Source organism: Tauraco erythrolophus, chromosome 6 (genome assembly GCF_009769465.1).
Source record: "Tauraco erythrolophus isolate bTauEry1 chromosome 6, bTauEry1.pri, whole genome shotgun sequence".
Taxonomy (NCBI): domain Eukaryota; kingdom Metazoa; phylum Chordata; class Aves; order Musophagiformes; family Musophagidae; genus Tauraco; species Tauraco erythrolophus.
Window position 1 is genome coordinate 61,076,478 of NC_141470.1, and position 24,667 is coordinate 61,101,144.

Below are 24,667 nucleotides of genomic sequence, written 5' to 3' on the forward strand. Positions count from 1 at the left end.
CTTGCTCATCATGAAGCTAAATTTAGCACAGGGCATTTGGGGGTGTGTTCAGATTATCATTGTTTGCAGAATCAGCTGTACAAATGAAAATAGTTGCATACATTTCACAAAAGCAAAAAAAAAAAAATATGGAAAGGCCATTAGTAAAAAAACAGGAATAATGGATATTCAGTAGGAAAAGCAGACTTTTAGAACAACTATCAGTACTGGAAGGAATTTGATAAATCTCCAGTCTACGAATATGAAAGACTCGCCTTTCATACCATAGGATTTTCCTCTGTAACACTTCTATATTGACAGGCTTCAAGCAAAGTAGCCATAAAATTAGAGATTATAGTTTGGTAGGTGGTACCTGGTCAGGTGGCAAGGTTGTAGGAAAACACAAGTTTGCCATAGGAATTGTCTTCCCTCTGGAATCCGTAAGAGTCTTCAAAAGAACTAAGGAAATTACATAAAGCTGAATTTCAGTAAGTGGTGGGTTGGGGGAGGGCGGGGGGCAGTTGGGATTGTAAACCTGGGATCTATCCAAGTACTGGCTTGAGTTATAGATGTAACGGATTTGAGTTACAAATGAAGCCTTTGAATAGGGAAAGAAATAGTTTTCTGCATGAGCACACAAGTGAACTGATCACATGCACTCCCAAATTTAATCATGAATCAAAAAACTAGGCGCTGAAACAACTGAAGATTCAGTCTTTTGGTAACAAAATCAAATTCCTCTCAAAATACAATGGTTTTAAATACTGGCAATTGTGACAGTTTTTTCTATCTAAATACTTTATTGAGTTGCAAGCATTTTCAGGAAGCGAACTTTAATCCTTTCTCTCTAAGGGAATTAAGCTCAGGGGCTTTGACCAACAACCTTTTTTGGTATTGCCTGCTTGGTTTGGCTTTTCAGAAGCGGAAGGGAAGGTGCTACTGTAGCAGAGGTATGCTTGTGTTTGGAATTTTATTGGTTTCCTCTATGGAAACTATTTTAGTACCTTGGAAATGGTCCTTCCAGGAGATAGCTATGTATCCAGATTATCCAGAGTATTGCTCTGGATCCCATTATGGACCATCCACCTAAAAGTGGAGCATTTCTGCTCCTTGAATCTTGTCCTTAGCTGTGCGTAGTGATTGTGGAGACCAAGGCTGAATACAGCTAATTAAGAAATGCCATTCTAATTACCATATTGCTGTCTCCCTGGATTATAGTTTCATTTATATGGTGAGACTTGGCTGGAGCTGTCTTTACCTTATGAATAAAACTTTGATGTAGTTTAAAATTTTGTGCAAGAAATTGCCCAAGGGAGAACTTCCTGTGGAGCTAAAGGAGATAATACGTTGTTCCTTCCTCACATAATTGAAGAGCAGCATGACTGCACCTGGCTTTCTCTAAACCCAGTCCTATTGGGACTGCGTTCCGCCCACACCAAGCGGAGGACTGCACATACAAGGAAAACGCCGTGTTTCCTGAGCACCAACCCTACGGTGTTGAGGGAAGAGGGCTTGCACTGTTCTGCTACAAGAGGGAGAGGGTATTCACATAATCTGCCTCAAGCTATTTTAGGCATTTTTGTGATTCTGAACACGATGCTAAAATGGTTCATGCTAGTGTGAAGGCCTTGCCATAAGAATTTTTTCCACCAGTCTGGCTGTAGAATCAGAGATGCAAGAGGATTAGCGGTGGGAAAGCAACTGATTAGCTCTGATTGTGGCTTCTTTGGGTTTTTTGCTTTGTTTTTGGCCTTATAGACTACTAAATTATTAAATATAGGAAAAAAATACTTTTTTTGCCCCCTGAAGTTTTTTTCTTTTATAACTTTTGCAGAAGGTTTTCTTACCGCATATGTTGTATGACATTTGCCAGAAGCAAATCTCGTCTGTCTTGACAAGTCCTAGTTCTCATTTTGATTCTCTGGAATACTTTTAGTTAAAAATGTGTCATATTGGCATCTTGCCTTTTGGATGGCTGATTTCAATGGCTTCTCAGATACTTGTGAGAAGGGCCAGGTCCTTTGTGTGTCCAAGAAAAGGGACATTCAGAATTAACTAGAAGTGGGTGAAGGCAAACTATTCTTCTCCCTGATTGAGCAAGGTAAAGCCTTTTCTCTTCATCGGCTTTAACTGAACAAGAGAACTTGTGCAAAAAGCTAGTTTATCTCGTCTTTGCTTCGTTTTCCTTTAACTTAATTTGTGACATCTTCTTGCCACCTTTGGCACAGTAGATAGGCTGAAGTGATTAAAGGAATACAAAGTGTATTACCTACACTGGCTTTTAGTTCCAAGTAGTTTTGCCTTTAAATATCAGAATCCTAGACTTGTTCTTTGTACCATAAAGTCGTGTCGCACACAGAGTCCTTCTGTTTTTAAAACCTAAAGTAAGATGAGACTTGGTTTTTTGACCCTGCGTTCTCTGCAATTCAGCAGCAATATAGAATCATAGAATGGTTAGGGTTGGAAGGGACCTTAAAAGATCATCTAGCTCTAAGCCCCCTGCCATGGGCAGAGACATCCTCCACTACACTAGATTGCTCAAAGCCTCATCCAGCCTGGCCTTGAACACCTCCAGGGATGGGGCATCCATAACATCTCTGGGCAACCTGTTCCAGTGCCTCACCACCCTCTGAGTGAAAAATTTCTTCCTTACATCCAATCTAAATCTATCTTCTTTCAGTTTAAAGCCATTGCCCCTTGTCCTATCATTGCATGCCCTTGTCAAAAGTCCCTCTCCGCCTTTCTTGTACACCCCCTTTAGGTACTGGAAGGCTGCTAGAAGTTCTCCTTGGAGCCTTCTCTTCTCCAGGCTGAACAACCCCAACTCTCTCAGCCTGGCTTCACAGGAGAGGTGCTCCAGCCCTCGGATCATCTTTGTGGCCCTCTTGTGGACTCATTTCAACAGGTCCATGTTCTTATGTTGGAGACTCCAGAGCTGAATGCAGTACTCCAGGTAGGGTCTCATGAGAGCAGAATAGAAGGGCAGAACTATCTCCTTGGACCTGCTGGCCATGCTTCTTTGGATGCATCCCAGGATATGGTTGGCTTTCTGGGCTGCAAGTGCACATTGCCAGCTCATGTTGAGCTTCTCATCAACCAACACCCCTAAGTCCTATTCATAGAATCATAGAATCGTTAGGGCTGGAAGGGACCTTCAAAGGTCATCCAGTCCAACCCCCCTGTAAGGAACAGGGATATCTCCAACTAGATCAGGTTGCTCAGGGCCTCATCCAACCTGGCCTTGAACGTCTCCAGGGATGGAGCATCCACCACCCCTCTGGGCAACCTGTTCCAGTGTTCTACAACTCTCATGGTAAAAAATTTTTTCCTAATATCCAACCTGAATCTACCTCCCTCTATTTTAAAACCATTACCCCTTGTCCTATCACAACTGGCCCTCCTGAACAGCCTCTCCCCATCTTTCTTGTAGGCCCCCTTGAGGTACTGGAAGACCGCTATAAGGTCACCCCAGAGCCTCCTCTTCTCCAGGCTGAACAGCCCCAACTCTTTCAGCCTGTCCTCATAGGAAAGGTGCTCCAGCCCTCTTATCATCTTCGTGGCCCTCCTCTGGACCCTCTCCAACTGGTCCATGTCCTTCTTATGTTGGGGACTCCAGAACTGGACGCAATACTCCATGTGAGGTCTCACGAGGGCAGAGTAGAGGGGGAGAATCACCTCCCTCGACCTGCTGGCCACGCTCCTCTTGATGCAGCCCAGGACGCGGTTGGCCTTCTGGGCCGCAAGAGCACATTGCCGGCTCATATTGAGCTTCTCGTCCACCAGTACTCCCAAGTCCTTCTCCTCAGGGCTGCTCTCTATCCATTCTCTGCCCATTATTTATATTATTTATATTCTTCAGGATATAAATAATTAGCTGGATTCTTATTTGCTATCTCTGTCCTGCTTTCTTCTCTTTGCTTCTTGTCGTGGTTTAACCTGGCCAGCAACCAAACACCGTACAACCGCTCGCTCCTACCCATGGGAAATGAAAAAGAGAATTAAAGAGGTAAAGGGAAGGAGACTTGTGGGTTGAGATAAGAAAAATTTAATAATAATATAAAATTATAAAATAATATATGAATATATATTGATAATAATATATACGAACAAGTGATGCATAGTGTATAATTGCTCACCACCCAGTGACCAGCACCTGTCCTGTCCCAGCAAATGATTCTGAAACAGATAAATGCTGACACCGCAATCCCGAATGAGTGAGAGGCCCGAAAAGAGAGAGATGGAACTCTCAGAGAGCTCTCCAAAGAGAAAGGCCTCAGCAGAGCAAGAGCTCTTCTTCACGATCAACTCTCATCTGTATGCTGGGCATGATGTTGCATGATATGGAATATTCTATTGGCCAGTTTGACCCTTGATCCTAACTCTTAAGTTCAAATCAAAAATTAGGAGTTGTGGGCCCTTTGTCCTGGCTATGTGCCCCCCCCTAGCCTGTTTTGCTCCTGCACACTGGCAAAACACGGGAAGCTGAAAAGTTCTTAATGTCTCAGCACCGACTATAAACATCAGTGTGATAGCAAGCTTTTTATAACAAATCCCAGGCTAAATCCAAAACACAGAGCTCTTCTAGCTGCTAAAAACTAACTCTGTCCCAGTCAAAAGCAGGATGCTCAGCTTCCTTATTTCTTATGCAGTAAATCTGAATACATCGTGGGTGTGAGAGTCTCTGCATTTGCCTATGTATCCACCTGAGGAAATGTATCTGGGGTTCAGAGGCAGTTTTGTATGGTTCGTTTGCTTGTCCTCCTTTTTTTGGGCGACATCTGCCTCTCCACATGAACAAAAAAAATTGAGCTTTCAGTTTGTGGGTCACCCAGTGACCCTAGTGTACTTTTTGGGAGTCAGCGTAGTTGCTCTGGAACTTCCCTGCCACCTTCCCTCTCCCAGGCACGTTCAAATACCAGCAGGGTGAGGGAGGGGACTAGTGTGGGCAAGGAGGAACAGGATCGTCCACCCCAGCGCCAGAAAGCTAAACTCATCTAATAATGCCTTAGGTCGGTCAGGCATACACACTGGGATATAGCGGGCACGTGTGGCAGCTCTAAAAGAGCGTTAACGATTTTTAAAAGGGAAATGAGATTCTCAAGGTAATACGTCTTCTTCCAGTGCTTTCACTCCCTGCTGCGTTGTGTCCTGTGCTTTTGGGCAAGAGTCTCACAACAGACGGATAATGGTTCGGTTCGGGTGCTGGGTTCGTTAAACTGTAAATAGCAGTCGGGTGAGTGAACTACCCCGGGCGTGAAAGGGTCAATGGCTGCGAGAAGCCGCGTATAACCTGCCCCGGGAGGCGACAAGCTGGCCTGCTGCTTTCCTCATGGAAAAACGTCATTTGTACCACCCTTCTTATGGCTTCTGCGTTCGTTTCTAACATTAAATAAACGTTTTTCTTCTGTGGATAAATTAGCGCCGGGGCTGCTCTATCTTCCCAGCGACGGGGCAGCAGCTGCAGGACACATCCCAGCCGGGCTGTGCCGGCAGGGAGCGGAAGGCGCCGCGGGGGCGGCTCTTCCCTCTCCCTCGCAGCTCAGCTCCCGCCCTCTTCTTCCAGAAAAAACTACTCGAATGAAACACTCGTTAAATGAGGGGGGGGGGGGGGCCGGGGACGCGGGGCTGCTGAGCGGCCGCATTGCCGAGGAGGCACCGCCCTCCTTCCCTGAGCGCCGCGGGGCCGCGGCCCGATCCCCGCCGCGCCGCCTGGAGCCTCCCGGGCGGATCGGCGGCGGGAGCGGGAGCCGCCCCCTCGGCCCGGCGGCGGGGGGCGTGGCGGACCGCCTTTCCCAGCGTGCCCCGCGGCCGCCGCGCCAGTGTCGGGGCGGCGGTGGAGCGGGCGGAGCGTCTGCCGGCGTCCTGCCTCGGCATGTCGGACTCCGGCGGCGGCGGGGGCGGCGGCCCCGGCGGCGAGGAAGGCGGCATGGAGGTGTCGGGCTCGGCGGTGCAGAACGTGGCCGACGTGTCGGTGCTGCAGAAACACCTGCGTAAGCTGGTGCCGCTGCTGCTGGAGGACGGCGGAGAAGCCCCGGCGGTGCTGGAGGCGGCGCTGGAGGAGAAGGGCGCCGTGGAGCATATGCGCAAGTTCCTCTCCGACCCGCAGGTCCACACGGTGCTGGTGGAGCGCTCCACCCTCAAAGGTGAGGCGAGAGCCGGGCCGCCGCCGCGCTGCCAAAATGGCGGCGGCATTCGCCGTGAGCCGCCGCCCTGCCGCGGGGTGGGAGGGGCGCGCCGCCGCCGCCGCCCTCCCGCGCCTGCCGTGGGGCTGCGGGGGCTGCCCGCCTCACGTACGGCCCGGTCGGGGAGTCGCCGTCTCTCCGGGGCGGAGAGGCGCGCTGGCGGCGGGGCTCGGTGTCGGGTGAGGGCGGTGGCCGCGGCCACAGGGGCCCGCACCAGCGGGCGGATCCCTCGCTGGCGGCCTCCGCCCGACCCGGCCTCACCCCCCCCGGTACTCTTTGTTCTCCGTCTTGGCGGGGCTGCGGGCTGGATGTGGGCGCGGGTGCCTCGTATGCGGCGGCTGTCGCCGGTCCTGGCTGGACAGGCGCGGAAAGTGCTTTGTCAGGCGGTGGGTGCGCCGGCTGCGGCTGCCTTCCTGCGGGGGAAGTGACCGCCTCCTCGGCAAGGCAGATAGCCGGCCGAAACAGAACAAAAAAACCACCCCAAATCCTGTATAAAAGGGAAAAAAAAAAACAACACACCAAACCTGAGTCAGCTTGTAAGGATCGTTGTTCCATGGTTAATTAGCAAGACTCTGAATTTTGTAAATCGAAATTCGTAAACCTCGCAGTGCCTTTGTTTAGTTAGCAGAGCCTGGTGCCCGTGCTGCGCACAAACGGAAACCTCGTCAAATGCTGCTTGAGATACTACGGCGAAATTGACACTCTGAATTGAGAAACATCTTTGTTACTTACACGCTGCTTTTACTATTTATTTCGAAAATGGCTTTTTATTGTCAAAAAATCTGTTGCTAAATAAGCACTTATTGCCACAGAAGTGTAACTAGGCTTCATTAATAACACAGACTTTTACTATTAAACAAGACCTACAGTCTGTGTATGGCTATATACCTGCCAGTCTGAGCATGCAAAAGTTTAATATTAACCTTCTGGATCTCTGCTCTTAGTGTGCTGTTGGTTCAGTCCCTGTAGATAGATACCAAATCTCGATGTCATACATCATATTGCATTATTTAGCGTGTCAAGGGCTGCAGTGTAAGATACTGGATAGATGTCCTGCAGTTGCTGCACACAGGGAAACGCAAAGAAGGTTCTTCCCCTCGCTGTCTGTTCACTGTGAACTGAAGATGTTGCTTAAAATATCCTGTCTTTGTTTATCTTATGCCTATTTCTGCTGATTGTCTTCCTTCTTCCCCTTCTGAAGTTTGAGACTTCTTTTTCAGCAGGGATAACAATTTTCGGGGGGGAGGGATGGGGCAGAAAAACAGTCTCTATGAATTCATGATACAGCGTTTAACAAGATTTAAAGAAGATCCATTGGATGCTAATGGCTATGCAGATGATCTCAAATTTCTCTTACCTGGCTCATGAGGTTGATAAGCCTTAGTTCAGGTTGGAAGTAGTGAAAGATAGCGGTGATCTGTTAGCTCCAGGCTTGCCGTGTAGATATTGTTGTGTGTGTATGGTTGAAAACGAATTGAGACACTTAGTATGTGTTTTAGAAGCTAAATGCTAATTTACTATGGGCAGAAGGCATTTCCATTGATGTCTTCTGGTTTTGTAGCAATTATTTGCAGAGAGTGAATTTTTCTGATGGGCAGCCAGTCTTCAAACTTAACAGATTTGGAACCTCCAGCAGGGTATGGAGGTCTTGTTTTCTCTGACACTATTAAAACACTATTATTATTGAAACTTGTGTGTGGACTGGATAGTATTAAGTAAATTATTGATTACAAATACAATAAAACAGAAGCTGTATTTCTGAGTAATGGAAACCGGTATGTTTTATCACTAGCTACACGGCCTGCCATCAGCATTCATGCGGGTTCCTGTGGTGTCTAGAGCAGTGACCAGGCTTCTGGTGCTTGGAGTCACAAATGTAACACCCTAAGGCTGTATCTCCTACGAAGGGCTAAACGAAATCAGAGCAAGATGAGAGTCCTCTGTAATGTGTCCAGTCAGAATGTGTCCCTCAACAGGGAGTAACCCTCTGCACCGAAATCACTGCATTGCAGCACAACTGCCTGCATTCCCAGCAATTACATCATCTGCGATGCCTCGGCTGTGGTAATGCCTGCACACTTCCCAGGGCTTGGGTTTTTGTTTTGTCGGGAGTTTTTTTGTGTGTCAGAGACTTAATTTCCAAATCACTTTTCAGTGAAAAAGTCTGAAAATACAAAGCAACCTTTTAAAGAAAAAAACAGATGTTTAATGTTCTCATTGAAGTGTAGTTATCCTGGCAGTATGTCTCTACAAATAAATGCACATTCTGTATTGCAGAAGATTTCTCTCTCAGAATGAAAGAATGACTTGTTTGTTGTAATGTTTTACCATTTTTATAGCAACCTAAAAAAGTTAAGAGTTTGTTAAAAAACAATGAACCTGCTCTGAATCTGAGCAACATTGCAAAGCTGAATTTAACTTCATTTAAGTTGATGTAGAAATTAAAGGTTAGAAAATAGTGCAGTAATAGCAGAAAATTCTTAAGAGTGGCAGATACCTTAGAAATAAAATATCTTCTTACATAGCGTATTTTTTGCAGAGGATGTGGGAGATGAAGGAGAAGAGGAAAAAGAGTTCATTTCCTACACTATCAGCACTGACATTCATTATGGAATAAAATCGAACAGGTGAGTTAGTAGAATAGATCTTGACATTTCTACTGAGCGAATGCAAAACCTATACAAGCAGATTTACCTACTTTACCTACAAATTTACCTCCAGTTTACCTAGTGCTTCATGCAGTGTTTTTATTTGGGTGGGGCAATAGCTTTTCAAGGTGGAGGCTCTGATAAAAGAAAGATGTGTCATGAGGCTGAAAGGAATGGACTCGGGACTTCTAGTTCTGAGGTTAAACAAAGTCTTATTAATTTGCCATACCTGCAAATGTAATATACACCACTTGGGTTCATTAATCTTCAATTATGTCTGGCTCTTACATATTTGTCAGTTACCTTAATGTGTATTTGACTGTGAAGCTTTGTAAGATGTGTGCCCATAGTGTAGAGTCCTTACTGAAAGCTAAATTTGGCTGATGAGTGAAGTATAAAGATGTATTGGAAGACTTATGTTCAAGTCTCTGAAGAAAGATCATCAAGTATGATGATGCAGGTTAGCGTTTGACTCCTGTGACCTGAACTTGCAGTCAGATGAAAGCTGTTCTAACTGCCATTTAAGTTTCAAATGTTTAGCTGGTAACTCTTCTCTGTTCTGCAGCCTCGCGTTCATTAAGCGTACACCAGTGATTGATGCCGACAAACCAGTGTCTTCCCAACTAAGAGTGCTCACGCTCAGTGAAGATTCTCCATATGAAACATTACACTCTTTCATTAGCAATGCTGTTGCTCCCTTCTTCAAGTCCTATATCAGAGAATCTGGCAAAGCAGACAGGTAATTCAGTGTAAATACTGCACTTCTCTGCTGATGAATTAAAGTAGGTGTTCAATGAAGAAAATAGCAGTGACTGTTAAGGTCACGTGAAGTTTTTTAAGCACAACGTTGCGTATGATGCTGTTGCTGACTCTGAGAAAGTTCAGATGGCTTAAATATGTTGTGTGTGGTTTTGGTTTGGCTTCTTATACAGAAACCTCTGTGCTTTTTCAGGGATGGAGATAAGATGGCTCCTTCAGTTGAGAAAAAGATTGCAGAGCTGGAAATGGGCCTCCTGCATCTGCAGCAGAATATTGAAATCCCAGAGATTAGTCTGCCAATTCATGCGACCATTACTAATGTTGCCAAGCAGTGTTATGAACGTGGAGAAAAACCAAAGGTTACAGATTTTGGTGAGAAGGCTGAGGATCCATTATTCCTCAATCAGCTACAATCTGGAGTCAACCGCTGGATTAGAGAGATACAAAAGGTAAAAAAAAAAATAGTAAATAAATTACTAGACTGTGAAAAGAACTTCTGTATAGTACTGTGTATCCTCTTCACAGTTTAACTGGTTAAATACTGCTCCATGCAGGATACGCTGAAGATCTGAGACCAGTCTTCTGAGTCAACAGAGATGCTAGTCTAAATTAGACTAAGTCTTATTCTAGACTAGACTTAAGCCTAGTTTAAATTTAGTCATTTAGTCTTGTCTAAATTGTTCTGCAAGTAGCTGAGAGCATGGCTATTTTATCTTTATTGTAATAGACTCAAGTAACTGGCAGTAATCTTGTGAATTTTGTAATTATTCTTCAAATCTTTACAGCAGATTGAGAGAAACAGGTCTTGTTGGTTTTTGTTTTTTTTCCCAGATGCATCTGCAGTCAGTTCAGAGCAGTTGCTCCAGTCCTGTCTTGTAATCTCTTGTGGTCCTGCCTGTTACTTTTCAGGAGAACTCTGCTGTTCTTCTGCAGTCACTCAGAAATAGCATCTTGGATACTACTCTGGCTTTTTTTTCCTCCATTGGCACAGTAAACACTTATTGCTCATGGAACAGTGGTGCCTTTTCTTACTCCAGAGCATGTTTGTTGTCTTGCTTGGCTCATCTTTCATTAACCAGAATACAGACACTGATCAGGAGGGTGGATAGGTGATCTTTGTAGGCTATACTGAAGATATTACGTGAAGGTCCTAAAACCAGCCTTTAGGATCACTGGAATTGAACTTGGACTCTTGTTGTGCTGCAGTTCCTACATTTCTTACAGAATGAGCACCAAAAATGTCTGAGGTTGGATTATTAAAACCTAGTAGATGTTATGTGTTTCAATTATATTTAGTAATAGAGCAAGTTTTTACAGTTGAGGCCTTTAAATAAAATGCTTTTCTCTCTCCCTTCTTGTTGTGTTACTTTTAAGGTCACCAAATTAGATCGAGATCCTGCATCAGGCACCGCATTACAGGAAATAAGCTTCTGGTTAAATTTGGAACGGGCTCTGTATCGCATTCAGGAAAAACGTGAAAGTCCAGAAGTTCTTCTGACTCTGGATATTCTAAAACATGGCAAACGTTTTCATGCAACTGTCAGCTTCGATACAGACACAGGTAAAATCTCTGTTCAATAACACTTTTTCACAAGCGTCCTATGGAACTTAAGCTGTTATGAAACTTGAACATTGTGGTACAAAGAGCAGTGCTTTTTAGAGTAACCTTGGTCTAGTTAAAGCTGCAGATTTGATTAATGAAATGAAAAACTGCATTCAAAATGATTTCTATTACATTTAGGTCTAAAACAGGCTCTGGAAACCGTGAATGACTATAATCCACTGATGAAGGACTTTCCACTGAATGACTTGCTGTCTGCTACTGAGCTGGACAAAATAAGGCAGGCCCTTGTTGCAATATTTACCCATTTGAGAAAAATCAGAAACACAAAATACCCAATCCAAAGGGCATTGCGTTTAGTGGAAGCTATTTCAAGAGATCTGAGCTCTCAGCTACTTAAAGTGTTGGGAACCAGAAAACTGATGCATGTTGCCTATGAAGAATTTGAAAAGGTGTGTTTGTTGTTTTGTGGTACTGGTGGCTGTGCTTTTGCATTGTGGCACTGGTGGCTGTATTTTTGCATTGAATAGTGACTTTTGGGAAGCATTTCATTTGGGAGCTAAAATTCCTATTCTAAAACGCTCTTCAGGTAATGGTTGCATGCTTTGAAGTATTCCAAACCTGGGATGATGAATATGAGAAGCTACAAGTTCTGCTGAGAGATATCGTGAAAAGAAAAAGGGAAGAGAACCTGAAGATGGTGTGGCGTATCAGTCCTGCTCATAGGAAGCTCCAAGGTCGTCTTGATCAAATGAGGAAATTCAGACGTCAACATGAGCAGCTGCGGGCCGTTATTGTGAGAGTCTTGCGACCTCAGGTAATATTCTTGTTCTTTACTAGACAAAATCTGCGTGCCTTCAAGAGTGTTCACTGTTGCTTTAAAAAGTTACCAACACAAAACTAAAGTAACATTCAGTTTCTCTGTCTGCTTCCAAAAACCGTCTAGTTTTGAACCCTTGCTAATAGGCTTAGCTTTAATTCTGAAGTACACCACATACTACATGACCATGCTCATTAATAGACACAGCAAGTCCAGACATAACATAGAGGAGATGAGTAAGTGTGTAAATAACTGAGCTTGGACAAACTACAGTGGGGAATGAGATGACGCAGCACAGTAGTGAAAGTTGGTAAAGTAACTGTGTTGCCCCATTTCTAGTGGAACTTAAATCTGAGACGTGACTGGAAGTTTTTAAGGGTTTGGTACTAATGTGTAGGTTTTTTGCACTGTTTGTTAAGAGCAGGCTCTTTAGCTATTTGTAAGTAAATTTTGAAGCATCCAGCTCACTAAACTGTGATTCTAACGTAGGTAACTGCTGTTGCCCAGCAAAACCAAGGAGAGGTACCTGAACCACAGGATATGAAAGTAGCTGAAGTCCTCTTTGATGCTGCAGATGCTAACGCAATTGAAGAAGTCAATCTTGCTTATGAGAATGTTAAGGAAGTGGATGGGTTAGACGTTTCCAAAGAAGGTACAGAAGCCTGGGAGGCAGCAATGAAGCGGTATGATGAAAGAATTGATAGAGTTGAAACAAGAATAACTGCCCGTTTGAGAGACCAGCTTGGTACGGCGAAGAACGCCAATGAAATGTTCAGAATCTTCTCTCGGTTTAATGCCTTGTTTGTCAGACCTCACATTCGCGGTGCCATTCGTGAGTATCAAACACAACTAATCCAGCGGGTAAAAGACGATATCGAGTCTCTTCATGACAAATTTAAAGTACAGTACCCGCAGAGTCAGGCTTGTAAAATGAGTCATGTTCGTGACTTGCCTCCTGTGTCGGGGTCTATAATTTGGGCAAAACAGATTGACAGACAGCTCACCGCTTACATGAAGCGTGTTGAGGATGTCCTTGGCAAAGGCTGGGAGAACCACGTAGAAGGTCAGAAGCTGAAGCAGGATGGAGATAGCTTTCGCATGAAGCTCAACACTCAGGAGATCTTTGATGACTGGGCAAGAAAAGTTCAGCAACGCAATCTTGGTGTGTCTGGTCGTATTTTCACCATTGAAAGCACTCGTGTTAGAGGTCGAACTGGAAATGTCCTAAAACTGAAAGTCAACTTCCTCCCAGAAATAATTACACTTTCAAAAGAAGTCCGAAACCTGAAGTGGCTTGGTTTCCGTGTCCCACTAGCAATTGTCAACAAAGCTCACCAAGCAAACCAGCTCTATCCGTTTGCGATTTCTCTCATTGAAAGTGTCCGTACGTACGAACGAACATGTGAGAAAGTAGAAGAGCGTAACACTATCTCACTTCTGGTTGCTGGCTTGAAGAAAGAGGTGCAGGCTTTGATTGCAGAAGGAATCGCACTCGTGTGGGAGTCATACAAACTCGATCCGTATGTACAGCGCTTAGCCGAGACCGTCTTCAGCTTCCAGGAAAAGGTTTGTTTTACCTTTCAAATTCTGCAAAATTTTTGTGTTTGAACAGTAATGTGTGGTTGACCAAAAGTGGAATTGGATAGCTGATGACCTGTCCTGTAGCTCTTTGGTTAAGTAGCTGATTGAGTTGGCACAAATTGGCCTGCTGAATGGATCTTTTAGTATTGCTAAGATGCATAGACTTGCTGCATCCAAATAAAGAGAAGTGTCTAACCATTACTGTGTAATTATTGTTGTCTCTATCTAACTTGCAATAACTAAGCTTCCCGTTTTTCCTAAACCATTTTAGGTGGATGATCTGCTCATTATTGAAGAGAAAATAGACCTGGAAGTGAGATCGTTGGAAACATGCATGTATGATCACAAGACTTTCTCCGAAATCTTGAACAGGGTTCAGAAAGCTGTGGATGACTTAAATCTTCATTCATATTCAAATTTGCCAATCTGGGTCAATAAGTTGGATATGGAGGTAGGTTTGTGATCAAGGAGTAGTATATATTTAAAGGAAACATTTTAATCAGGTGCAGAATGTTTTTTGATTAGACTCTTCATGGTCATCCAGGGAAAATTGTGTCCTAGTTTTCCAAAAATTTCAGTGTGTATTCAGTATGCAGAAGATGCAGGCCCTGTTGTTTTTTAGCTGTTGAGTTTTGAGATCAATTAATTCAAGGAGTTTTGCCTTTTGAAGAAAAAAGTTTGATACAGATTGACTGCCTAGAAGTTACTGGGGAATGAGGTAGATAAAGGGTGGTGGAAAACTTGCTATACCAGTAGCAGACTCATTGCCTTCGTATTGTTTGGTTCTGCCTGTTAAGCTTCAGGTTAGGCCAACTTTAAAACAGTTGAAATTGTTTAATTCCATTAAAGTCTGTAAGGGCAGGAGAAGCTTTGAATTTATATTCAGTGAAAATTTGCCAAAACTTAAACCTATATAATGACTTAGTAAAGGAGCACTTGGTTCTTTGAGGCACCGTAGTGTGCCTGGTGTCAGATCGTATCGATAGTGGGGATCTTTCTGCAGTGAATGTACAGCTTTTTCTTCAATGTGGCTTATTTTCTTTAGATTGAAAGAATCCTGGGTGTTCGTTTGCAAGCTGGACTGAGGGCCTGGACCCAAGTTCTTCTTGGACAAGCAGATGACAAAGCAGAAGTTGACATGGATACAGATGCTCCTCAAGTGAGCCATAAGCCTGGTGGTGAACCTAAGGTCAAAGTAAGTTTTGGTGTGGGTTTTTTGTTGTTTGTTTTTATTTCCTTATATTCAATTACTTAATTCAGTAATTATATGTGAGGCTTGTACGGGAGATAAATATTACTTCTGCATCTGTTTTTGGAGGAATGCTTGCCTCCTCCCAGTTAAGTGCAAGTTAATTTTTTTCAAAGCATGTGCTACTTCTTGAAGTCCAAAATTCTTGTCTATGTGTAGTAGTATGTGCCAGTAAAACTGTTTACTGTTTCTGCAGAACATTGTACATGAGCTAAGAATAACCAACCAGGTGATATACTTGAATCCACCAATTGAAGAGTGTAGATACAAACTTTATCAAGAAATGTTTTCTTGGAAGATGGTAGTCCTGTCTCTACCAAGAATTCAAAGTCAGAGATACCAGGTAAGTGTAACGAAGCTGTATCTAAGTCTGAGCACTTATTTTCACTTTGCAATTAATTTTGCTTGATATCTTAGTGTGTTGCTCTGGGACTGAACCTGAGTGCCCTAGAAATTCATGTATATCACCTGTATAACTGCGGTTCTTAGGTCGGAGTGCATTATGAGCTGTCTGAGGAAGAGAAGTTCTATCGTAATGCATTGACGAGGATGCCTGATGGCCCTGCAGCTCTGGAGGATTCGTACTCTGCTATTGTGGGAATTGTGACTGAAGTGGAGCTGTATGTCAAGGTAGGAAGCTGACACCACATAATGCTCTAGCTAAAGTGAACATGGACTTTTCTCTGTTTTCCTGGGAGTTGAGGGGGAACACTTATTTTGGAATATACTGGAGAAGTTCTGAATATTGTTTATGAAATACCCTAATTAGGTTTGGCTGCAGTACCAGTGTTTGTGGGATATGCAACCTGAAAACATATACAACCGTCTTGGAGAAGACTTGAATAAATGGCAAGCCCTTTTAGTTCAGATAAGAAAGGCAAGAGGAACATTTGACAATGCAGAAACCAGAAAGGAATTTGGACCTGTTGTCATAGACTATGGCAAGGTAAGAAATTGTAATTATTGTTTGTGATAAATGCATTAAATTTCAGAATGGGTGTATAACAGAAAATGGCAAGGCCAACAAGTTACTATTCTGTAACTTTATTCAATTGTAGGTACAATCAAAAGTGAACTTGAAGTATGACTCCTGGCACAAGGAAGTGCTCAGCAAATTTGGCCAAATGCTTGGTCAGAATATGACAGAGTTTCATTCACAAATTTCTAAGGTAAGAAAAGTCTGAATTCCAGTTTTTCACTTTCAGATCAACTGTTCTAGACTTCTAAAACACTGATTTGTGCCCCAAACAGTCCCGTCAAGAACTGGAGCAGCATTCAGTGGACACTGCCAGCACATCAGATGCAGTGACGTTCATCACGTACGTGCAGTCCTTGAAACGTAAAATCAAGCAGTTTGAAAAGCAAGTTGAGGTATGTTGTCTTGCTAACAATTCTTACTTCTGGAAATGTCAGGCTTAGCTCTTAAGATGCAGCTTCATGATATTCCAAGTTCTCTTGAGAACAGACTTGAACTTCATCTCCTGAGAAATTCTGTGAACTCCATAGTGAGCACTTGTTAAAATATGTTGACTGCTAAGCCTTACGATTTAGGTTAGTTTTGTCTTTTTAACTTAGAACTGCTATCTCTTGCAGCTTTATCGCAATGGTCAGCGCTTGCTTGAGAAACAAAGGTTCCAGTTTCCATCCTCTTGGCTGTACATTGACAACATTGAAGGAGAATGGGGTGCCTTTAATGACATCATGCGCCGAAAGGATTCTGCCATTCAGCAACAAGTAGCAAATTTGCAGATGAAGATAGTTCAGGAGGATCGTGCAGTGGAGAGCCGAACAACAGACTTGCTAACAGACTGGGAGAAGACAAAGCCTGTAACAGTAAGTAGCGATGATTGATACTCATTCAGATAATGAGGTAGATTCTCTGCATTTACTAAGAAGTAGGCAGTTTATTTTTATGCTTTTTGTAGTTGTTCGTTTTAGATGGTGATAAAAGTCTTTCTGAGGGTTCTATAATAACTTGCCAATGTGTTAATTTTTGCGAGGGGAGGGTGGCAGAGAGAAATTTACCCTTAAAATGTAGGTGTCTGTCAGGTGCAAAAAGCAAGACAACTTCGGTTACTAAGAAAGCTTTGGCTGAAACAAGGAATATGTCAGAGGCATGCCTGTAGGCGGATTCAGAAGCAAGCTGCTTTTTTGCCTTTTTTTTTTCTTTTCCCCCTAAAGTGATATTTAGTAAAGCCAAAAACTGCATATAGAAGTGGGATGAGACTTATTCTGGATTAGTATGTAGCCTTATTGTCAGCAATCTGGAAATGGAAAGACGATGAAACAAACCAACATTCACTTTTTAGTCCTTGCTTTTTACCTTGGCTTCAACTTGATTGTAGGATTTTTGGGTTAACGTATCCCATGCAAACTTTAGGGAAACCTGCGTCCAGAAGAGGCTCTTCAAGCTCTAACCATTTATGAGGGAAAATTCGGTAGGCTGAAGGATGATCGTGAGAAGTGTGCGAAGGCCAAAGAAGCTCTGGAACTAACAGATACAGGACTGCTCAGTGGCTCTGAAGAGCGTGTCCAGGTACAGCCTGCTCACACAACTCCTTGTCAGTTTCAGATAAAAATGTTTCAGTTCCATCTCTGTCTCCCTTACCAGAGTGACTTGTAGTCTGCTGTGTACTAGTGTCAAGATACAATCTCCATGCTTGTTCAGTTCTAGTCTTAAGAAATTGTCTGTCATCTCTTCCTTCACTGTCTTATTCTCATGAAGCTATTATGTGACCTGAGATGCAAAAATCTTATCTGGGTCACTTGGTATTGCAGTTCTGATGAATTGTCGAAAACCTTCAGATAGCTTGCCACGTTAAAAGTATTGCTTTTAACTCCCTCATGCTAATGACTTTGAAGAAACTAGGAGTAACTGCTGACGTTTTATACATTCTTTACTACAGGTGGCCCTTGAAGAGTTGCAGGATCTTAAAGGCGTCTGGTCTGAACTCTCTAAGGTGTGGGAGCAGATTGATCAAATGAAGGAACAGCCCTGGGTTTCAGTACAGCCTCGCAAGGTACTTCACTTCTGTATACGTGAAAAATGTAACTACCACAAGTATATGCAACTTAGGAATTAGAAGACCTCTTGAGGAAAACATGCTCAGTTGTCAAGTTCCAGATTGTTTTCAGTGTTTTAGGTACCTGTTTTCATTTATCTTGTGAGCATGTTTTTTCATGCTAAGCTAAAAAAACTCACATGGTTTGTCACAACTTCAGTAATTTTTCAGGGGATTTATACAATACCAGTGTTTTGAAATAGAGATTGGGCTGCGTCTATAGAGAAGAAACTGCACTGTTTTTAAATAGGCTGTTGGACCTCGTTAGGGAAACTTCATTATATGGTTGAACGAACAGCATCAGTTTTAGCTCAATGCTGAGGAGGTAGAGAGCAGTAGGAACATTAAGCCATAAACTGCCTGTGACAATACTATGTCGTAAATCTTAGTCGGACCAATAAAATTACATTTCCAGCTATAGGGTAACCACATATTACACAAATACATGTAACACTGAAAGAGCTGTACTGTTTATAATATTTCATTAGCGCAAGGTTTCTGTAAAAAGATATAGACAACTTTAAACTTGTACAACTATGTGCACAGCACTTGCAGAGAAAGATTTCATTGCTTTTATGTTACTGACAGCTTCGACAAAACTTAGATGCTCTGCTGAACCAACTGAAAAACTTCCCTGCTCGCTTGCGACAGTATGCCTCCTATGAATATGTTCAGAGGCTTCTGAAGGGTTACATGAAGGTAAGTTATACTTATTTCTAAAACGTGTGTATTTTATAGTTCAAGTTCAAGGATGTAACTTGCTTTCTTTTCTCCTGTAGATAAACATGTTAGTTATTGAACTGAAATCCGAGGCACTTAAAGATCGTCACTGGAAACAGCTGATGAAAAGGCTTCATGTTAACTGGGTTGTCTCAGAATTGACCCTAGGTCAGATCTGGGATGTGGATTTACAGAGGAACGAAGCAATCGTCAAAGATGTACTGCTCGTGGCTCAGGGAGAGATGGCTTTGGAAGAGTTCTTGAAACAGGCTAGTATCAGCTCTTGTATGTATGCATATAGTAGTAAATCAGAGACTTGCTGCCGGGTGGCTGACACTTGCGTAGTAAGCTTGTCAATCTAAGCTGTTGATACAATTGCCAAGACTCCATGGAACACTGTTTTAGGGAACAGCTTAAAGCTGCCTAAGTTTCCTCTGATGAAATTTGCATGATTTGGGAAAAGCAGTCCTTGATAATGACTGCAAAAACTCCCACCTTGCTTAAGTTTTTACTTAACTGCATCATGTTTTCAATATTTTTAACAAAGCTTGAGCATAAACTCAGAATCCTTGGGTAAAAAAAAAAAAGTAAAATCTGATTACTGTATACGTTTCTACTTTAACTGTGTTGGAGCAGAAATGATTGATGTTGTATATTAAACATTTTTTTCTTCAGATAAGAGAAGTGTGGAACACTTACGAACTGGACTTGGTCAATTACCAGAACAAATGCCGTTTGATTCGTGGATGGGATGACCTTTTCAACAAAGTAAAAGAGCACATTAACAGCGTGTCTGCTATGAAGCTCTCACCGTACTACAAGGTAAAATGGAGAACAGAGCTAAAGGTTCTTCATTTAATTCTGCCTTCCCCTCTTGTTTAGTTTATATATTTGTCAGCAGGGACTAGTTGACAGACAATTAACTGTCTATGCATACTTTGTAACTCTTAGACAACTGTTTCCACTAATAATTATTAGCAGTCAAACTCCTGATACTATTAAAATGAATATTAATACAACATTTAAACTTCAGGTGTTTGAGGAAGACGCCCTTAGCTGGGAAGATAAGCTGAACCGTATCATGGCACTCTTTGATGTCTGGATAGATGTCCAAAGGCGATGGGTCTACTTGGAGGGTATCTTTACTGGTAGTGCAGACATCAAGCACTTGCTGCCTGTGGAGACCCAGCGGTTCCAGAGGTGACTCTTTTAATTGCTTTGTTCTTTTCTCACCTCCCTTGGGGCACCATATCGACAGGCCTGCAACTTCATGACTTCAGTGTAGCACTAAGTTGAAATACTAACTGTATTCTTACCTGGTCCAGCTGGATTACAGCCCTGCTGTAGATGTAAGTTCATCAAGCAAACAAATAAGGCAGGATGTGCATGTAGACAGCTATGACAGAAAAAGATTTATTATAAACTGGCTGATGTACAATTTTTAGAAGATTATTCGGATTCAGGAGGTTTTTCTTGTGAGTTCCAGTCAGCTACCTCAAGGATTTTTCTGGCATTGTGGCTGCAACAAGCAGTCTGATTTCTGTTGCCACAGCCTTTAGTCTCACCCTTCAAAAATCGTTTTCTTCCTCTGCTTTAAGTTGTTCTGGTCATCCTTATTCATTCCACACACTTTCAGTCAGATCAAAGAATCAGATGCATGCATCTCTTCAGGAAATGAAGACAAACAGACCTTTAGCAGTGGAATTGATAGCTTGAACACTGCAATGAAGTTAGATTTTGTTGTGAACTTGAGGTAGATGAAAAGCTATTTTGGGAATTTAGCCTTGTGTTTCCTAGGGCAGCTGCAACAATTGGAGAGGCAGCAGTTATTTAGAGACAAGTAACTTTGGTGTGCTGCATGCCCTTGGTTACTGAGCTTGCGCTAATGTACTGTATTATTTTACTTACAGCATCAGCACTGAATTTTTGGCACTCATGAAAAAGGTGTCCAAATCTCCACTTGTCATGGACGTTCTTAACATTCAAGGTGTGCAGAGGTCATTGGAAAGACTGGCAGACTTGCTTGGGAAGATACAGAAGGCATTGGGAGAATACTTGGAAAGGGAGAGGTCCTCTTTCCCTCGGTAAGAAGTTGACTTTACTTTATTTCAAGAGTCAATTAATTTAATGTTTCTGTGCAGAAATTGGTGTACTGTTCTGTAAAGCCTCTACCAGTTTTTATGTATTGTGTATATATAAGATGTTTCTACCATTTAATTCTGTGTTGTCTAAATACATAATTCAGTTATAGCTGCTTCTCAGGTAGTGGGACTAAAATTTCCCGTACTTGCTCATCTGTGGCTGGTTGTAGGATTCAGATATTGCTTGAGGAACCATTGCAGCTGATTTCTGTAAACTTACAGATTCTATTTTGAACTGCTTAATTCTGATATTTGATTGAAGGACAGTGTCTAAACTGTCACAATCCAGTATTTAAGTCATTGGTTCTGACTTATTGTAGTCCTCAACCAGTTTGTCACTTAGCATGGGAGAGTGAGGATGAAGGAGGTGCTTAGTGGGAGCTCTCCCTGCCTAATAGACTTCATTCAATCCCGAGCTCTACTGTGGGTATTTCAGGGATGGATAGGGAGAGAGATCAATCCACGTTATGGAGCGTGTATATACTTTTGTCTGGTACAGACCACGTGAACTGAGACTTAATCTTAGAACCGATTTCTGGCTTGCGCAGTCTTGCAGTGTTTGGGAAGTGAGACTCAATTACTCCTGTATAGTGGCCATCTATGAAACATAAGTAAATAAAGAGTAATAGTTGGAGTTCTGATACAGATCTAATGTTATGTGATTATTAGGTTTTATTTTGTTGGTGATGAAGACTTGCTTGAAATCATTGGAAACAGCAAAAATGTTGCTAAGCTGCAGAAACACTTCAAGAAGATGTTTGCTGGCGTTTCTAGCATTATTCTTAATGAAGATAATTCTGTGGTTCTTGGGATATCTTCACGTGAAGGAGAGGAGGTACAGCTGCAGTGTTTGTTTTTAAATAAAATTCTGAAAATAAGTGAACATGGCCTGACTTTAACCTAATTCTTGCAGGTGCTCTTCAAAACACCTGTCTCCATCACAGAACATCCCAAGATCAATGAGTGGCTCACTCTTGTTGAAAAAGAAATGAGAGTGACGCTTGCTAAATTGCTTGCAGAATCTGTTACTGAAGTAGAAATCTTTGGAAAAGCAACTTCAATTGATCCAGCAGTCTACATCTCTTGGATTGACAAATACCAGGTATCAATATGGAACACTTAAGCGTACTGCAGCTTGGTTACTTCAGTGAGGAAAACTGTCTGATGACAATTTTTGTTACATAGGCTCAGCTTGTAGTCCTGTCAGCCCAGATTGCGTGGTCTGAGAATGTCGAGTCAGCCCTCTGTGGTATGAGTGGAGACAACAGTCCGCTCCAGTCTGTGCTAGCTAATGTTGAGGTCACACTCAATGTCCTGGCAGACTCTGTGCTGATGGAGCAGCCGCCTCTTCGCAGAAGGAAACTGGAGCACTTGGTAAGTAAAAACCTCCTTTCCTCTTCTGGGTTCACGGGTGAGGATTTTTAAAAGTTTAACGAAAAGATTAAGACTTATTTTTCCCCTAGGAAAACCTTTGATGAATTTAAACAACTATATCAAGCCCTGGTCTTGTAGGTGGTGGTAGTTTTTTCCACTCTAGTCAGCTTAATGCATGATAGCGTATTATAGACTAGCTCACTGAATTGATCTTCCAACTAGCTCTTCCAAATATGGAAGTTACTGATTTCTTAATTGAAATGTAAAATATCTCTTTAAGCTGCTTAGTACTGTATTTATTATATGCCTTTGTAGATAAGGATTGAGAGAAGGGGAAAGTTAAAATCATCCCGAGTTATTTCTATAGATTTTTAGAGGGAAATACCTGGTCTGGTTTAGGAGTTCTTGTCTTCGTAGTTTCTGGCAAGTAAAATGTCTAGTTCAGTAGTGTAATGGATTAACAAACTAACTAGACTGGAGCGCTTTGCTGAAAGCTGGGGAAGTCCTTAACAAGAATGGTGAACATTGTTGGTTTCGTCTTTGTAGCAACATGTTTTAAGGCAGAGACTGTTGGTAGGTTGTGATTTCTAAGTGATGGCAATTTACTATGCTAATCTGGGAAGCTGTGGGATTCCTGTCTTTATTAGCAATGGCTTGTGTTGCTGTAGTCTAAGGAGTTACTTCATTCCTCAGATCACTGAGTTGGTGCACCAGAGAGATGTTACAAGATCACTGATGAAAAGCAAGATTGACAACTCAAAATCCTTTGAGTGGCTCAGCCAAATGCGGTTCTACTTTGACCCAAAACAGACAGATGTGTTGCAACAGCTCTCCATTCAGATGGCAAATGCCAAATTCAACTATGGTTTTGAGTACCTTGGTGTTCAGGATAAGCTGGTGCAGACTCCTCTTACTGACCGCTGTTACCTGACAATGACACAAGCCCTGGAGGCAAGACTTGGAGGATCACCGTTTGGTAAGTGTGGTACTGAAGTACAAGAAAAACTGGAGACAAGCATATTATCCTCTGTAATACAGAGCTTTAATCTAAACATGCAGGACACTTGTAACTAAGATACCGAAGAACAAAATAGTCTTTGGGGGAAGTTTTAACAGTTTTAGGCTTCACTGAACCCTCTCGTCAGGGACCGTCAGAGTCAGTATGCTAGCAGATTACGAGTAGGCAGTGGTACCTCGGATGATAAACACTAAAACATGTCTGTCTCCCTTCAAAAATAGGTCCTGCGGGTACTGGTAAAACAGAATCTGTTAAGGCTCTTGGACACCAGCTTGGCCGCTTTGTGTTGGTTTTCAACTGCGATGAAACATTTGACTTCCAGGTAAGCTGTTTGATTAAAAAAAAAAAAAAGTAGTCTTTGCTAACAGACCATAAGAACCTCTTCAAAAGCCAAACAGCCAGCAGTGTTTATTTTCAAGGTGATTATCTGTAAGTCTTAACTGAGCCAGTATCTGTGGGTCGTATAGATGCTCTGTAACAAAAAATTCTTAAAGCAAGAATGGGGCAGAACATTACTGGGGGAAGGGTTCTAGCTTTTTTGGAACAGGTAGTTCTATAGCAGCAAATAGAGGGAAAGGAAGAGGAAGTACAAGGCAGGGGCTTAAGACTGGCTTTAGGAAAGTAACTTAAATTGTTTAGTTTGCATTAATAGTACCGGTTTAATGGAGAACAGATGAGATTGTGAGACTACCAAAGTAGCTGTACGATTACCAAATGATCCTTTGCGACATAACTGTGGAGTTTGCCTCAGCATGTGACAGGTTCTTCAAAACTAAGAAAACTTACCCAGATACTTCAAAATTAATGACATCTTCAAACTGAGAACCAGATGAAGTGCCTCTGTAAACTGTAACGTAGCAAATGTTTCAAAATATAAAACCTTGATCAGATGTGTGTATAAAAAAGAATGTAAAACGTGGACAAGGAATAACAGTGCTTCATGAACTCTGCCAGGTTCCCCATCTGTTTTTTTATCTGCACAGCTGCACTTCGATTAGAGCAGGGATCCATTTAGTCAGCATTTGATCTGTACTGGTGACTGTGAGAAAATACCTAGGGAGTAGTAAGATGACAGCTAGTGCGTGATACTCCTTCCTTGCCCCCTAGTCCCCTTCCTGCCTCTGAGAGTTATGAGGATCAGCAGTAACCAAGCTGAAATGGGTTGGTTTGTTTATGCTCCAGTGAATCTTTCTTCAGGTACTCGTTTTTCCCCTTAAATCCACATGCACACTTAATTCTGCAGCATTCTTTACTGAAGAGTTCCACTGCATTACTATACATTTTATGAAGAAGCACTTTCTTTTGTCTTTTTTTAATGATTTCTTAGTTCTTGTAGTGGAAAAGACTGTGAAGAGCTGAATCCTATTCATCCTAAACCAGTGGCTTTTAGACCTCTAACATATTCCCTTATGTTGCCTTTTGTGGAATTCAACCTTAAAGGTTGTTCTTCAGGTGAAAGCCTTTATCATGCTCTGACTGTGCAGTCTGCTCTTCTGAAATATTTTGTAACTGTAGTATCCTCCTTGCAGTAGAGGTCTAGAACCGCACCTGGTATCAATGGTATCAGCAAACA

General features: G+C 42.5%; 1 protein-coding gene across 1 annotated transcript in view; it reads left to right on the forward strand.

Annotated features, from left to right (window-relative positions):
• Nucleotides 1-5,851: 5,851 nt before the first annotated feature.
• The window catches only part of DYNC1H1 (dynein cytoplasmic 1 heavy chain 1), a 46,085-nt gene continuing 27,269 nt past the window's right edge, over nucleotides 5,852-24,667 (forward strand). The window contains exons 1-28 of the mRNA XM_086612915.1: nucleotides 5,852-6,122; nucleotides 8,701-8,788; nucleotides 9,375-9,548; nucleotides 9,762-10,017; nucleotides 10,943-11,129; nucleotides 11,310-11,581; nucleotides 11,719-11,946; nucleotides 12,439-13,515; nucleotides 13,802-13,981; nucleotides 14,576-14,725; nucleotides 14,976-15,122; nucleotides 15,269-15,409; nucleotides 15,549-15,725; nucleotides 15,838-15,948; nucleotides 16,031-16,150; nucleotides 16,373-16,612; nucleotides 17,160-17,315; nucleotides 17,686-17,799; nucleotides 18,430-18,540; nucleotides 18,621-18,830; nucleotides 19,237-19,383; nucleotides 19,595-19,761; nucleotides 20,472-20,645; nucleotides 21,372-21,537; nucleotides 21,616-21,804; nucleotides 21,888-22,076; nucleotides 22,770-23,052; nucleotides 23,316-23,416. Of these exons, the coding sequence (XP_086469041.1) occupies nucleotides 5,852-6,122; nucleotides 8,701-8,788; nucleotides 9,375-9,548; nucleotides 9,762-10,017; nucleotides 10,943-11,129; nucleotides 11,310-11,581; nucleotides 11,719-11,946; nucleotides 12,439-13,515; nucleotides 13,802-13,981; nucleotides 14,576-14,725; nucleotides 14,976-15,122; nucleotides 15,269-15,409; nucleotides 15,549-15,725; nucleotides 15,838-15,948; nucleotides 16,031-16,150; nucleotides 16,373-16,612; nucleotides 17,160-17,315; nucleotides 17,686-17,799; nucleotides 18,430-18,540; nucleotides 18,621-18,830; nucleotides 19,237-19,383; nucleotides 19,595-19,761; nucleotides 20,472-20,645; nucleotides 21,372-21,537; nucleotides 21,616-21,804; nucleotides 21,888-22,076; nucleotides 22,770-23,052; nucleotides 23,316-23,416 (5,826 nt within the window). The remainder of the gene's footprint in view (nucleotides 6,123-8,700; nucleotides 8,789-9,374; nucleotides 9,549-9,761; nucleotides 10,018-10,942; nucleotides 11,130-11,309; nucleotides 11,582-11,718; nucleotides 11,947-12,438; nucleotides 13,516-13,801; nucleotides 13,982-14,575; nucleotides 14,726-14,975; nucleotides 15,123-15,268; nucleotides 15,410-15,548; nucleotides 15,726-15,837; nucleotides 15,949-16,030; nucleotides 16,151-16,372; nucleotides 16,613-17,159; nucleotides 17,316-17,685; nucleotides 17,800-18,429; nucleotides 18,541-18,620; nucleotides 18,831-19,236; nucleotides 19,384-19,594; nucleotides 19,762-20,471; nucleotides 20,646-21,371; nucleotides 21,538-21,615; nucleotides 21,805-21,887; nucleotides 22,077-22,769; nucleotides 23,053-23,315; nucleotides 23,417-24,667) is intronic.